Raw genomic sequence first — 15,696 nt, 5'->3', positions numbered from 1 at the left:
ATTTGTATCTTATATGTATATATTTAAAGAAATAAATCATAATATATATATAGCATCTAAATAATTTATAAAACCATATTCTTAAAATAACCTTTACTGAGCAATATATATAATTCTCAATATATATAGGAATATTCTCCGAATGTTTCATTTGAATATCTTGAGAATATTTATAAAATATTCAAAATAAGGAAAAAAATAAAATATTTTGCACTTATCTGAATATTCCTTGTATATTCTGTAAATATTCCGGAATGTTTTGGAATATTTTGAAATGTTAAGTTTGGATCTTAGATACATTTTATGCATATTCAGAAATATCTAGCGTTTATTGGAATTTTGAATATCTGCATTAAATAGATGATAACATGAATGTAAATAAATGTAAATAAATAAGAAAAAGAAATAAATCTCGAAAGGACTTTTTGTCTTAGTTTTTCAGTCCCCTATACACTCCCAAAGTTTTAACATTTAAATTAGACACTCTGTATATTTTAGTATCATCAAACATGAGATATACAAAATTATTTTATTTCGACATATATTGTGAGAAAAGAAATCACAACTTATTTCTAATGTTATAATTCTAATATTATAATTCAACATGGCTATAGCAACAGACTAGGAGCTGTAAGACTGGATATTAGGTTCATATAATAAAATAACAAATTTTTGTTTTTCTTAAATACTATTTTTAATTATCCAAGCATAAAATAATACTTGAAGATATGAAGACGCAACACATTTATTATGAAATTTATTCTCCATTTTATTATTGATTAACTCTTCATTTTATTATTGAACCATCCAATAATATGTGGAACTTTTTTATCATAGCAAATTTTATACTAGCCATTATTTTCATTTGGTTGAACTTGGTTTAATTGTATTTCTTCCTTTTTTTCCATATCATTATCATCAAAATTTTCATTTATTATAGACTGCATTGAAACATCAGGATTATCAATTGCAGCTTCAATATGTTCTGGATTAGGATCTCGATTTTCTTCACCCTCTTCTATCGAGCGTGAAGTTTCTACTATATGTAAAGATGTAGATGCTTCAAAGTTTTGTGAATTTTTGCTTAATCCTACTTGCATCTCTATTAAATTTAGTTCTTCTACCAATGCTTTTTCTCTTCTTTCAATTTCCTCTGAAATATAAAAAAGAAAAGTAAATAAAAATAAGACACATAGATATATAGAAGTATAAATTTACAATGTTTGTGAAAATACTAACCATAAAGTTCTTTTGTGGATTGCACTAATAACATATCTGTCTGTGGATGTTTGCGCTTTGGTACATAATAAATGGAAGGTTGTGCACGTGTTTTTATAAATGAAGCAAGGGGTAACTGTGCATTGCGCCAATCTTGAAACTGCCGACTACGTGCAAGTTTTGCTTCCAATGCTCGTACTTCAGCTAATTGTCGTTTCCGTGACAAAAATAATTGTTGTCTTTCTCTTCGTAGCTCTTCTTTTTCTCGTTTCCTAGCTTCTTCTACTCTGGCCTCTACTTCTGCTTTTTTATCTTCCTATTAATAATAAATGAGATATAAAATTTGATGATATAAAGTTCTAAATACATCTAATAATAAGAATTTTACCTTTGCCTTAAGTTTAGTCTCTTCTTGTCTAAACTTTTGTAAAGTACCCAAAAGTGCGCCAAACATACGTTTATTTCTTTGTCGACTACGTTCATCTGTTCTTTCTCGTCTGATGACCTCTTGACGTGAAGGAATTTCTCGAGGAGTAGCTATTACTCTGGATGATACAGCAGGCTTAATAAATATTAAAATACAGATTAGATTAGATTATATACATGTTTAATTATATATACATGCTCGAAAAGAATATATGAATAATGTAAAAAATAATATAGTTGATAGAAAATATATACATATGTACCACAAAACAATGACCAATTTTTCAGTTATAAATTTTTTAAATAATAATTCTATATAAATGGCTCTTATAGAATTCTTCTAAAACTTTATTAATTATTATAAGACTTTATTATTAAACTTAATTTAATTACTAATTACTATTTAATTAATTACTATTATTTCAAGAGTTTTAATAAATTAAAATTTTTTAATTTTTAATATTAAATGTTTTATATTTCTGATTTTTTCTCTCAAATAATTTGAAGTTTTGTTGCAATAAAACTTTTCAACATTAACTATAAAAAATAATATTATTTAATTATATTAAAATTTTATTTGTTATTCTTAATTCTTTAAACTAAAATAAAAAATAATATAGAAAATAAGAACTAAATAAAATAAAAGCTTGAATCTACTATAATCTTATGTGTTATATTTTATTATAACTTTATAATACTAATAAAATACTAATAAAACATTACAGACTTTCATTATAAGAATTTACTAAATTTAAATATATGTATATAAGGCGAGAAATATTTTCGCACATTTATTTTATTCATTCCTTTATGTTCTCTCATGTTGTTGATCGTTTTTTAAATAATTTCTTTTTTTCCATACAAATAATAAAAGTGGTTAAGCTGCATATCTATATAAATATGCCATCCAATAACACTTCCTTTTTATCAATCTACTAGTTTTTAAAATATTCATCCATGAACAATACTCATTCATAATGAATAATGTACTAAAGCAAGTTAAACTCACATTGCTATTTTGTTTGCAAATCAAAATCTTCTAATATGTCTTTAAATTTATTCTAGAGAAAACACTAAAAAATCATTTACATTGTCGTTAAAAATGTAATTATGTACAGATGCAATATATTATTGACAATTCCATACAAAGTTAAATTCTAGCGATAATCAACAAGTCTAAAACAACATAAATTTTCTAATAATAATGGCAATTACAGCAATGCACTAGTAACAATCAAACGTTGTTTCGTCTAAGGTTAAAAGGCTATTAGGTTTTGCATATTTTTATCATTTAATACATGTGTTAAAATGATATAATATCTATGGAATAGCAGAATATACTTTAAAATGAGTTATTATAATCTATAAATGGATTTATCTTTTTTTTTAAAGTATAGCAAACAAAAGAAATAACATATACTGGGGCATTAAATTATTTTAAAGGAAATGTCAGAAAATGCATGAATTTGTTTTAAAAATCTGTGGAAGCATTTCAAAGACTTGAAATCAACTTTGATTTTCTGGTGGAATCATATACTTTTTTTTAACTCAATTCTTTATACTTTTTTTAAATTTAATTCTTATTATTATTCTGCACATAAAAGTACATAAGTACTTAAAAAATAAATAAATCATAAGATATTTCGATTTTTTTTTTTAGAATACCTTTTTCTAGTATTTATTATTGAATTGAACTAAATATAGCATAAATACAATTTAATTGTAAGAGATCATCATTAACACAATATAAAATAAATAAGTACAATTTTATGATAGATATTTAAAATACATTGTTTTAAATATCAATACATTTTTGTGAACAGGAGTGCTGAAATTTTTTTTTAATGATATAATCACCTATAAAATGATATGTTTAAAAACATAATGAAGATTTCATAATACAGAAGCTTATTCGCAATTTTTTTTGAAAAATGAGATATTAAGGGGATCCAAAATTACCGACAGAACATGAATTACAGATTTTGAAAATCTTTTTTTGGCTACGAAAATTGATAAATCCTTCTCCTCAATTAAATAAAAAGAACACGTGGAGGCTAATAATTTCATATAAAAATGATAAAAAATTAAAAAATGACAGTTACGTCGTAACAATATTTATTTAATATAAAAAGTTCTCTATATGTCCGTAGGTATGTCTGTGCAAGATATAGTGTCCGCGTTTGGAATAACATCACAGAATATGAACAAACTTTTGGAAATGACTTTAGAAGCCTAGTAAAAAAGATTTTTAAAATCTATAAAAAGTTACTCTTATGCATCTGTGAATGTGCGAGATTGAAACACAAACTCACGTCAGTTGTCATTTCTAAAAGTTCACAAATATTTCTTCATGCAATTCCTAGCAGAAATCTATCTTATTTTGTATGTATAAATTGCAAAACTTTTATATTAAGCAAATATATTGTCGTATTAGATTAAATTTTGGTCAATAATATAGAACAGCTTTTGGATCCCCTTAAGGCATATAAAAGTGCTATACGCCTTACATCTTATAACAGAGCTGCATAATAATTGGTCTAATAATTATGGAAATAAATACAAAAATATTTATACATATTTTTATGTAGAAAATGCAAACTTTAAATTACTTTAAATTACTTTTTTTCATTCCTGTTAAGTGATTTCGGGCTTACATCCCTATATTATGAAACTCTTGATATCTCCAATCCTGTTTCTTATAACTAAAAAATTGTTAGCCAATGAAAAAATATTTGATTTTTAATATATCCTTATAAAAAAAAGAACCAAGTGATGTTAAACCAAGAAATTTAAGTGTATCTTTTACATTTAGGAAAATAAATTCAAAAAATTTTCTACTCAACAATTATAAACAAATCGTCGTGATACATTCATTGGTATTATATTCATTAGTATATTTAAATAATAACATCCTCAAAAAGTTCTAATAAGTTTATAAATAAATGTATAAATCCAATAATGTATTTGCTAACATATACACACACATATATATCATATATCTATACATACATGTAGATACATACATAATCTTTTCATACAATTTATCTATATAATTTTGTAGAATTAATTTTATATTTATATACTTATTTATTTATATATATATATATATATATATATATATATATATTTATTTATTTATTTATGTATATATAAAACTGAATTATATGAAAATATTGAAAATGTGAGTTTTCTGTAGATTTCTCTTAATAATCTCATGTTGTTATCTAATGTAAAATCTTTCAAATAATTTTGTAGCAGATATATTTTTAGAAAATGTTAATTATGTACAAATATAAAATATTAGAATTATTCTTAAAAATAAATCTTAAATTAGTTACCTTAATAATGCTATCATCTTCATCAGCACTATCATCAGCATTAGATGGAACACGTGCGCTTAATCTACTGAAAACTGTTTTTGGTTCTACATTGGAATTTTGCCATCGTCGTTTGCTTCCAGGTAGTTCATTATTCACAAAATCTGTTACAGCTCGTCGACGATCTTCTTGTAATGGTCGCTTTTGAGATAATCTAAAAGAAATTGAATTAAATCATACAAAGTTACAATATATATGTGTGTGTATGTATGTATGTATATGTATGTGTATGTATATGTATATGTATGTATATGTGTATATATGTATGTATATGTGTATATATATATGTGTATGTATATATATATATATATATATATATATATATATATATATATATATATATATACTGTATAATTTCAATTAAAATTAGTATAACTGCAATTAATAAATATAATTAATATAAATATAATATAAATCATGTAGCAGAAATAACTTAAGTAATTTAAATTATATAAATGTAAAAACATGATCAATAAAAAAAGTTATATATATTGCAAAAAATATCCTATATAACTTCTAGGAAATATTTAGAACTATTTATAAAGCACTTTCTTCATGATTTCATACGAATAGATTTAGAAGTTAAAATAAAAATGTTTTGAATTAAATATAACCTAGGTGGTTGTAATGGACCACTCTCGCCGTCAGGAAGATCCCGGCCTAAAATTTTACGGATACTGCGATCTAGACCGCGAAGTCCATCGCGAGCGGCTTCCAATTGAGCTTCTAATCTTTCGGCTCCCCATATTTCTGAGTCTAATTTCCTCATTTGAAAATTCTGTGTTGTACACTCTCTTTAAAATTCAGATAATTAATTCTTTTAGCAACTACGCGACAATATTGTCAAACGAAATTACCATAGACATATAAAATACATAGACATAGAGACCTTCTAATAAGAGTCGCACCATATGATAAGCACTTTTGGTTGGTCCTCTAGATCTGGGCAATTCCCGCTCGTATTTGAATCACATTAACCTAACTATTAATATAAACATTATATTTCAGCAACACAAATAAAAAATAAACGTCTCAAAGAAACTAAAAATATTATAATCTTTTTAAATAAAACATCAAAATAATATGTATAATAAGAAATTGTTTACATTTAATCTTTAGTAGTTGTATATAAAGATTAGCAAAATAAAATAAATATGAAAGAAATAGATAAATACAAAATATTAATTAAAATACTTTATGTATTACAAAGTAAAATACTGTATGTATCATATTAAACATTGAAATAAGAAAATTAAGCATGCATTGCTATATATATATATACATATATATACATATATATTTGCTGTCATATTACTTACGTAAAGTATTTTTTTATTATAAATTTTTAATCTAACTCACTGACGAGATACGGTCTTTAATAATATTTCATTAGTGTCTAAAACGCTGCAAATCTTCTTAATTTTGAAATATAAATTATAACAATTTATAATATGATCAGCATTTAATTTCGCAAATTCTACATTTAAAAATAATGTTCAATTTAAAAAATTACTATAATAATGAAATATTTTTTCTAATTTTATAAATACTTTTTTCTATTTTCTAAATTTTTAGGTACAGTCGGACCTCTTATCCTACGACCCTCTTATGCTACTAAACCTCTTATATCCTACGACAAAAAATCCTCTCATGCTACAACCGCGAAAGGGAAATTATATCCCCACTCTCAAATTTTTGTCGTAGGATCAGAGGTTTAAGGGGAAGATTCCGGATCGAAAATGTTGTAGGATAAGAGGTCCGACCACAGACTTCTATCACAGTTTAACGTGCTTCTATACTGTATATTCTTTCCAGCCGTAGAGCGTCATGAACGATAAGCATACGTGATGCGTGAGCGCGTTAGAAGAGGTTAGGTTAGGTTAGGCTGAAGAGAGAAATATAGTCGGACCTCTTATCTTACGACATTTTCGATTCGGAATCTTCCCCTTAAACCTCTGATCCTACGACAAAAATTTGAGAGTGGGAGTATAATTCCCCTTTCGCGGTCGTAGCATGAAAGGATTTTTTGTCGTAGGATAAGAAGTTTCGTAGCATAAGAGGGTCGTAGGATAAGAGGTCCGACTGTAGTAAAATATATATTTTTTTCTCTCACAAAATTTTGCCAGCAGACACAGACTTCTATACTATAACTAGACCGCTAACTTCCTTATATATTAGACTCAAAAAGTGACTCCGAAAAATATGTACAACATTGGTAGGATAGAGAAAAGGAGGGGATAGATATATAATATGGCTACTATAGGAAACTCGTTTCTGAGTGACTGCTTTAAATTCAACCAATCAGCGTGACTGTCATACTATCAATGATGACGCATACACATAAGTTTTATACATACTTTTCGAGGTTACGTATTTTGCCGGAGTTAGCAGTCTAGTTTAATATAGAAGTCTGTGCCAGCAGGGCTATTCTGTAATTTTCACAGACTTCTACTTGTGTATTTATACAAGTATAAAACCATAGACTTATACTAATAGACTGCGCCTTCTTATGGGCGGCCGCGCGACAACATAGAAGGATAGAGATATCTCTAGAGTGTTTCGTTCTCTCTCACATTTTACAAAGAGTGGGGGAAGCGATGGAGAAAACAGGGGAAGGCACTGGATGATGAGCGAAAAGGGGAAGCTTGCGGAAATTCTTAAAAGATTTAGATAAAAAATGCTAACAGCATACTTTCCCTAACCTAACCTAACATATGTAAGAAAAAAAAAATAATAAAAATATACAATATACAAGTATTTCTCCTAGTATTTCTATTATTACTTTACTGAAATTTTTTTAATTTATAAATAGTAATATGTTTAAATGTATAAGTCAATGAAAAATAAGTATTTTAAAAAAATTTATTAGTGAATTATTTAATTCAATAATATAATTATAAATAATGTACTTACTTTTGAATAAAAAATTTTTGAAAACTGCTGCATAATGGAAATAAGATTATAAATAAATAAAATTTAGTTTTTATTAATGATAAGAAAGGATTTTATTATTTTATAAAAGATCATTTAAACTGAAAAATATAGAGCATATTAGAAGATATAAGTAATGTGTATGTAATTATTATATATATAATATATATATATATATATATATATATATATATATTATATATTTTATATATAGTATAAAGTATATAATAAAGAACATATTTATTAAATTTATTTGTAAATAAGCTTTTTCTTAATAGATATATCTGTTTTCCTCGCGTTTATTTTTATTGATTTTTAAACACAACTAGTCGATTGTGAAAGCTTCTTATTCTTTGCACTGCATCTTGTAAAGATTTTGCTTCATGATGAAGCCGAATCTTAAAATATTGTTTTAAAATCAGATTAATTAAATTTAATTTGTGATTGCATAAAACATTGTCTTCCATAAACATATCCATTTTAGGAAAAAGATTTACTTCTACTAATAGCTTGTTTGCATAAATTATTAATTTTTCAAGCACATTTTTTGTAAAAAGTAAATTTGGTGTGTTTCTTAAAACCTTTTCTGCAGTTTTACAAATCGTAACTACATCAACACTCGACGAGATTAAGCCTCTCATCTGATTTTGATTTGTAGTTTTTGTCGATGAGTTAAGTACGCAGTTTTTTATATTTATCAAGCTTGATGTAGTTACATTATTTTGCATTAATTGTTCTATGCACATTTCACACTTAATTTTTTTCTTAATTGTTCGAACAATTGATCCTGCAATATAAATTACTATATCACTACTATATTCAGTCCATAACCATCTATTACTACCCACATAATCATGCTCAAATGTTACAAAACTGAGTAATTCTTCATTTGAACTTGTCTCCTGAATATTATTGATTTCTAATTTCATTATATTAGTCTCATCTTGTAAGGAGCAGTTACTTTCCTTAGATATAATAGAATTAACATGAGTAATGAGCTTCTTATAATTGGATTTGAATTGACGACATGTAGGATTGTTATTAAAACCACCCATACGTCGCATGCAAAAAAAAAATGTTTCCAAGTGGTTTTGGGATAGTTTATAAGTTAAAAGATAGGTCATCGAGTTCTTTTTAAAAACATATTGGGCTATTTTCAAAACACCCTTCATAGCTGTTATGAATCCCCAAAATCCCCAAAATCCTGTCTTGCGTTTTGAATTTAAAATAGAAATATTTTTATTGCTTTCTTTCTTTTCAATAATTTTTAGTGATTTAATATAGTTAATATATTCGTCTATTTTCTTTTCCATATTTTCATAATTTTCTTGTGATATACAAGCTTCTTCAAATTTTCTTCGCGAATTTAAAATATCAAAAATATCATTTATTATTCTACAAAATTTTGATGTAGCATCAACATTCACAAAATCTTGAGGAAACTTTTGTTTCATAAAAATTAATGCATCTGCAACTGATCTACTAAATGTTTGTGCTGCCAACTTTACTTTCATTTTTTTTTTGAAAGTTAATGTGTCTTTGACAGATTTTTGTTGCTGGATGTAATTTATATTTTTCTTGTATCTCAACCAATTTTTCTAAAAAACTCCATTTGATTATATTTCCTTCATTATCAATTAAATCATATTCAGCTGAAGTATTACGAATCAATTTTAACATATGACAGGCGTCCGGAATAACAATGATCGGTTCTTTAGTTACTGGATGTTCAAAAAATGACTCTTCTTGAACATTTTGTAACTTTGCTCCAAGTTTTTCAACCATGCCAAAATTAGTAGCAGCATCGTTGAATGTTATCGATCTAATATTTCTTAGTCTATTATTATTCAAAATTACTAATATTTCTTTTAATATATTTGATCGTGCTCCAGCTGTTAGACTTCTTATCAAATAATATGATATAAGAGTCTTGAAATGTCTGTTTAAACAAACTATCATTATAACAAGTGCATACGATGCTTCATCACTTTCATTGTGAAGACCCAAATCAACATGTCCATGATATTGTTTGCCATCCCATTCAATTGCTTTTTTTATGGACATTTCATCTACTTGAAGTCCGAACTTTAATTCGATTCCTTTAGTATTATACTCCTCGATCATTTTTCGTAAGTTTTCCAATACTGGCATAGTAATTTCGGGACTAAAGTCAAATTTCGAAAACCATTTTCGGATACTTTGTGAATGAGGCAATATTTTTATAAAATTTTTTCGTACATATTCATAGGCGGAAGTAGAATAAAATAATAAAGTCGAAACTAATCAAAATAATAAAACGAAAACTCTCTTAATGCAGAAGGACATTTCTTATTTTTTTTTTTAGTCATTACGTTTTTAATAATTTCATTTAATGCTCGTACAAAACTATAAAAACTATAAAAAACAAATATCAAAATGATAAAATAATAAAAACTTTGTAGTAACATAAATATATGTGCCAATTATGATTTTAAATATTTATAATCTTATAAATATTTAAACATCATTTTTGTTTATAAATTATATTTATAAGTGTTTAAATATTTATAAACAAAAGATTTTTAGTTGTTTATTCCTTGATTTTGATATTTAATATTAGTATTTACTGTTTTACAATCTTTTTTTTCAAACTTTATCTTTAAAGATAAGGTAAGATAAGGTATAATAAAAAAAAATTGAATTTATATATTTGTATTTTTATTATTATAATTCGATCAATTCGACGCTACAAATGCTTCAAGGTCTTTCTTTTCTCTTATTTTCCAACAAAGAAAAAAAAGAGAGAAAGAACACTTGTACGAAACATTTTGAGTTACTTTGACTCATTACATATATGAATATTGGGTGTTTTTTTAGCAAGCAACACAGTGTGTTGCACAATGTCGCCACAGGTACTTTCTAACTACGACACAAGTCGAGACAATTGTACACAGCTAAAAATGCTGTTTGATTTGTTCACGTTACTCGTACTTTCTGCACCCAAATTCGCTTTCTCTTTCTCTAATCCCAAATAGTTTTCTTGCTTTAAGTAATAATGATAATAATATGTATAATTTCCGTCATATTTGCAAATTAATTTATAATTACATTACAATAACAATAATATATGTATAAATATAAATATTATATGTATATTAATTTTGTATATAAATATAAATCGTGTAAAAGCTTTATCAATACTTATTTTTTAAACTGTTAATGTATATATAAAAATAATAAAAAAATTTATAAAAATTTTCTTTGATACAAAAGAATGTAACTGTGACATAATATTGAAAGATATCAAATATATTAGTGAAAATATAAAAAACACTCGATCAATTTTTAAATAATATTTACAATTAACATTATATTCGAAAAAATAAATCAATGGAAGTGTTATAATTTCTGCTTCGTATTATTATATTTATTCTTAATGCTATTGCAGATTCTGTTGACAAATTAAAAAGAATAATTACAATAATAATTACAATAATAATCTCAACTATTATTGTAATTATTACTTTTAAATTATTTTGATTTTAACTCACTTCTAATTTATTGCAAACTTCATCAGACAATAGCCCTTTTTTTCTCAAGTTATTCAATAGGGATTTTAATGATTCTATTTTATTAGTCGCACGTTTCACTTTCTCAGTTAAAGATTTTCGATTTTTTCCACAATTATTAACATGCTTCTTGATAATATTCCAAGCAATATCAGATGTGAAATGTTCTCTGGTTAAATCTCCTATATACCGAGGATTGCAAAATCTTTTTCGACTTTCAAAAGGTTTATCCAATTTCCTACAATACAAAGTCATTTTTTAATATTTAATATGATTATTACAAGTAATTATGTAAAACATTGTATTGTTTTTTTATAATCTTACCTTTTTAATGTTGTACTTTCTTCTTGAATGTAATCAGCACAGTGCACATTAAGAGATATATTAGAATCATCAGATATTATACGTGAAACATTTTGTTCAGTAACTGATATGTCTGCTTTTTCATTATCATGGTAAATGGATGCTTGAGCACAGTCATCACTATACATTTAAATTATTTTAAATTATTTATTGCTTATAACTAAATAAATTACTTATAATCAAGAACAAATTATTAAATATATTAATTACTTACTATTCAGTAGATATACTGTTGCTATCAATGTTGCTGATGTTGTTACTGTGTGTATTTGTAATATTTGCCAAGATTTGTCCTGATTCTAAATTATTAATACTATTTAATGGTGAACCTGGTTTTTGATTAATCGACTTTTGAGTTTTAATGGTAACTTGCAAGGATTTTTTACTGTAATAAACAATATATTTTGTAACAAAAACATTTATTTACTTTGTTAAAAAAACATTTTTATTAAAAAATAAATATTAATACTGAGTTAATAAGCAAGATGGAACAGCTGTAGATATCAAAAATCGTTTTACGTTCTCTCCATAAACTTTATAAGAAAAATCCTTTTCCTTGAAACGTCTACTGCAAACTGAATCGTAATTATTAAGCTCTCGGCCAATATTTATAACCCATTTTGCCTTCAGTTCTGGGTTATTAGGAATTCTGAAAATGTATTATGAACACACTTTTTGAGTGTAAATTAGCATTATTTAATATATTAATGGGTAAATATCCTGTTTAGGGGAGGATGCTCCGATGTCTTTGACCTTGACATATGTTGTCAAGGTCATCATCCTCAGTAACGCTTAAAAGGTTTTAGCCGTCGCTCGTTATTTACTAAAAAGTTACATACAAAAATTAACGTTTTTTGCAATTATTTTATCAAATACTGAAAAATTTTAAAAATGTTTCAAATAAAAATTGTAAGTCTCTTCAAAATACACGTTTTATATCCTATCCATTTTTATTATACGAGTCATAATTTTCGAGAAAAACAACGATAAAGACTATAAACCTCATACAATATTAATTATAATATCATACATAATATAGTCCCACTCCCACCATACACTTTCCTACCCACACAACAAATAGATTGGGTTAGGTTATTTTTTTTGGAAGTGGAGCTCCCCGCAGGAGGCGGAACCCTCTGTATCCACGCATACACTTTTCACGCATAGAAAGTCTACGCGCGGGCACAGTGGGTTCCGTCCCTCTGCGAGGGGCTCCACTTCCAGAAAAAATAACCTAACCCAACCCATTTGTTGTGTGGGAAAGTGTACGCGCGGATACAGTGGGACTATATTATATATTATGTTATAATTAATATTGTATAAGGTTTAGAGTCTTTATTTATAGAGTCGTTGTTTTTCTCGAAAACTATCACTCGTATAATAAAAATGGATAGAGTATAAAATGTGTATCTTGAAGAGACCTACAACTTTTATTTGAAACATTTTTTTAAATTTTCAATATTTGATAAAATAATTGCAAAATACGTTAATTTAAAAAAATTTTTGTAACTTTTTAGTAAACAACAAGCGACGGCTAAAACCTTTTAAGCGTTACTCAGGATGATGACCTTGACAACATATGTCAAGATCAAGGACATCGGAGCATCCTCCCCTAAACAGGATATTTACCTATTAATGTATAGAATAGTGACATTAATGTTATTAAGCAAAAATTAACTTTTCCTGGTATACAGATATTGCATTAATTTCCTGACTACTATAATATAAAATTATTTTGATAAGTTTTAATTCTTTTGTATGATAATGTGCATATCATACAGACCAACTACATAGAATAACATGCATTTCAACTTACTTATGGAAAGAAATATCCGGAATCATTCCTTGTTCGATTTTACAGATACAGCAATATTTAACCATTTTCTCACAAACTCTGAACTCTGTGCAATCGTAGTAAATCGTAGTCTCAAAATCTAACGTTTAACAAAAGATAATGCTCTATCTTACTTTCACTGACTCTCACTCACTCGTTTCTCGTTTTCCCTACTTATAAGTCTATGCTCCCCACTTAATGACAAATTAGATTATTTATTTATTACATTGAAATTATTATTTCCCAAACTATGGGACCGTTACAGAAGTGTTTCCCAAATAATTCTACGTCAATTAAAAAAAAAATTTTTTTTTAATTATTTCTGCTAACTATACCGAACTTATTTTTATTAATTATAAATAAACTGTTATTTCCCAAACTATAAAAATGCTTTCCTAAACTTGCCTAAATGATTCCCAAACGAATGCAATAATAGAAAATGCGAAATATTGAATTTGTCTGCTAAGTATATTGAACTCTAAATTTTGCTTATATAAAGTGTCCTCGAATTTTATGTACTAAGAGCGCGTTCGGGGAGATACTATTAGCGCTAAGGTGACCCTTTCTGCGCATGCGCTGACATGTGCCGACGCCATTATGATCAGTACATGTACTTCTAACCTGCTTTCGGTCTGTAATTCTTGTCAGAACACATGTCGTGTTAGTAAAAAAAGTAATAAATATTAAATTATGGGATACAAATGTGCAGTTATTTTATATCTTTTATATAAGCTTGTTTATCATACTTAGTGTGTATATACATGCGTGGGACGGGATCCGATAGCGCACAATGCTAATTGGCCAATGAACATTAGAACCTTCTGATTGGCTAACCGTGCTGGTTACCCTAGGCATCGGTCAATATGTATGGTTGTGTGCTATCGGGATGTGTGTTAACGGGATTCTCTCCATGCGTGCAACACGCGCCTTCACAGCGCATGCGCAGAAAGGGATGTCATACATACTTGTTTGTACATAAAATTAGAGCTGCCTTATACATAAGGAGTTAGCAGTCTAGTATTATATAGAAGTCTGTGGTAATTTTTAACGCATGCGTTACGATATGGCTATTTTTTTCTCTCTTAATAAGTAAGAAAAGGACAGTCATATCGTAACGCAGGCATTAAAAGCATAGACTTAATATATGTCTATGGTTAAAAGTTACAGAATAGCCCTGCAGATCGCTTTATGGCAAAACTCTTATTAGAGAATCTTTACCATATATGTAATACACATATGATCTCCACATAGACGGAACATTAGCTGCTATTGGAAGAACTCTTGAACAAAGGGTCGTAAAAAGTTGTTCTTTTCTCTCATTGGCTCTCGCGAATTTCAGCTTTAAAATACTCTTGTAACAGTTGCGATTTGTGACAGTTACCATTTGAAAAAAATAAGAAAAAAAGGATTTTCTTTGAAAAATGAGGTAAGATAATTTTTTCTTGTATTATTTTTATTAAATGCATTTGTTTCAAAGTAAAAATATATTTGGGCATATATTTTTGTCTTGATTGATTGCTGAAAATATGTATACGATATGCATGGGTTCGCTCACAATCTTTACATGAATTTTTTTGTTAGATTATTAATAATTATAAGTTAGAGATTAAAGTCGCTAGTATTTAATTATAAACAACGGGTTAATTAAAACAACCTGACTAGCCAAAATTATTCAATTTATTCACACGACGTTTCGACCATATGTGGTCCTTTTCAAGTGTAACTATAAAGAAAATATAAAACGGATCAAAAAATTATATGGATACAATTTATACCGAATTAAACACAAACAATACAATATAATATCGTTAAAAAACTAGTCTACTCACACGTAAATTAAGAAAGAGAAGAAAGAATCCAATGGGACATGTTTAAAAGTAGAACTTAATTATGGAATAATTAAATATGTCACTTAGTTAAAATAAACGGTTATTAAATTTGAGATGAACACAAACAACGAGACACGTCATGTCAGCATGAGTTTTTAAACGAAACTGTC

At 26.7% G+C, this 15,696-nt stretch overlaps 2 protein-coding genes and 1 long non-coding RNA gene across 4 annotated transcripts; all 3 read right to left on the bottom strand.

Annotated features, from left to right (window-relative positions):
- Positions 1-267: 267 nt before the first annotated feature.
- Positions 268-5,884, bottom strand: Pnn (desmosome associated protein-like protein pinnin). The gene is made up of 5 exons (XM_072901065.1): positions 5,636-5,884; positions 4,983-5,175; positions 1,607-1,780; positions 1,240-1,534; positions 268-1,153 (listed from the first exon to the last, which is right to left on the bottom strand). Exons 1-5 carry the CDS (start codon positions 5,788-5,790, stop codon positions 849-851), a joined length of 1,122 nt encoding a protein of 373 aa, XP_072757166.1. The 5' UTR covers positions 5,791-5,884; the 3' UTR covers positions 268-848.
- Positions 5,885-5,933: 49 nt separating this feature from the next.
- Positions 5,934-7,270, bottom strand: LOC140670460 (uncharacterized). 2 transcript variants are annotated; one of them, XR_012047565.1, is made up of 3 exons: positions 7,135-7,270; positions 6,341-6,433; positions 5,934-6,003 (listed from the first exon to the last, which is right to left on the bottom strand). It is a non-coding gene; the product is annotated as an uncharacterized lncRNA (long non-coding RNA). The 2 variants fall into 2 exon arrangements; XR_012047564.1 differs by lacking the exon at positions 7,135-7,270 and adding an exon at positions 6,572-6,809 and having other exon boundaries at positions 6,341-6,436.
- Positions 7,271-10,657: 3,387 nt separating this feature from the next.
- On the bottom strand, positions 10,658-14,976 carry LOC140670171 (uncharacterized). Its single transcript, XM_072900732.1, has 7 exons — positions 14,916-14,976; positions 13,680-13,797; positions 12,333-12,512; positions 12,078-12,248; positions 11,825-11,983; positions 11,483-11,738; positions 10,658-10,974 (listed from the first exon to the last, which is right to left on the bottom strand). The coding sequence occupies exons 1-7, from the start codon at positions 14,944-14,946 to the stop codon at positions 10,855-10,857; spliced, it is 1,035 nt and encodes a 344-aa protein (XP_072756833.1). The 5' UTR covers positions 14,947-14,976; the 3' UTR covers positions 10,658-10,854.
- Positions 14,977-15,696: the final 720 nt, after the last annotated feature.

The sequence above is a fragment of the Anoplolepis gracilipes genome, chromosome 10, assembly GCF_047496725.1.
Source record: "Anoplolepis gracilipes chromosome 10, ASM4749672v1, whole genome shotgun sequence".
In the NCBI taxonomy this organism is placed as follows: domain Eukaryota; kingdom Metazoa; phylum Arthropoda; class Insecta; order Hymenoptera; family Formicidae; genus Anoplolepis; species Anoplolepis gracilipes.
Note: the sequence above shows the minus strand (reverse complement) of the source record. Positions and strands in the feature narration are given on the sequence as shown.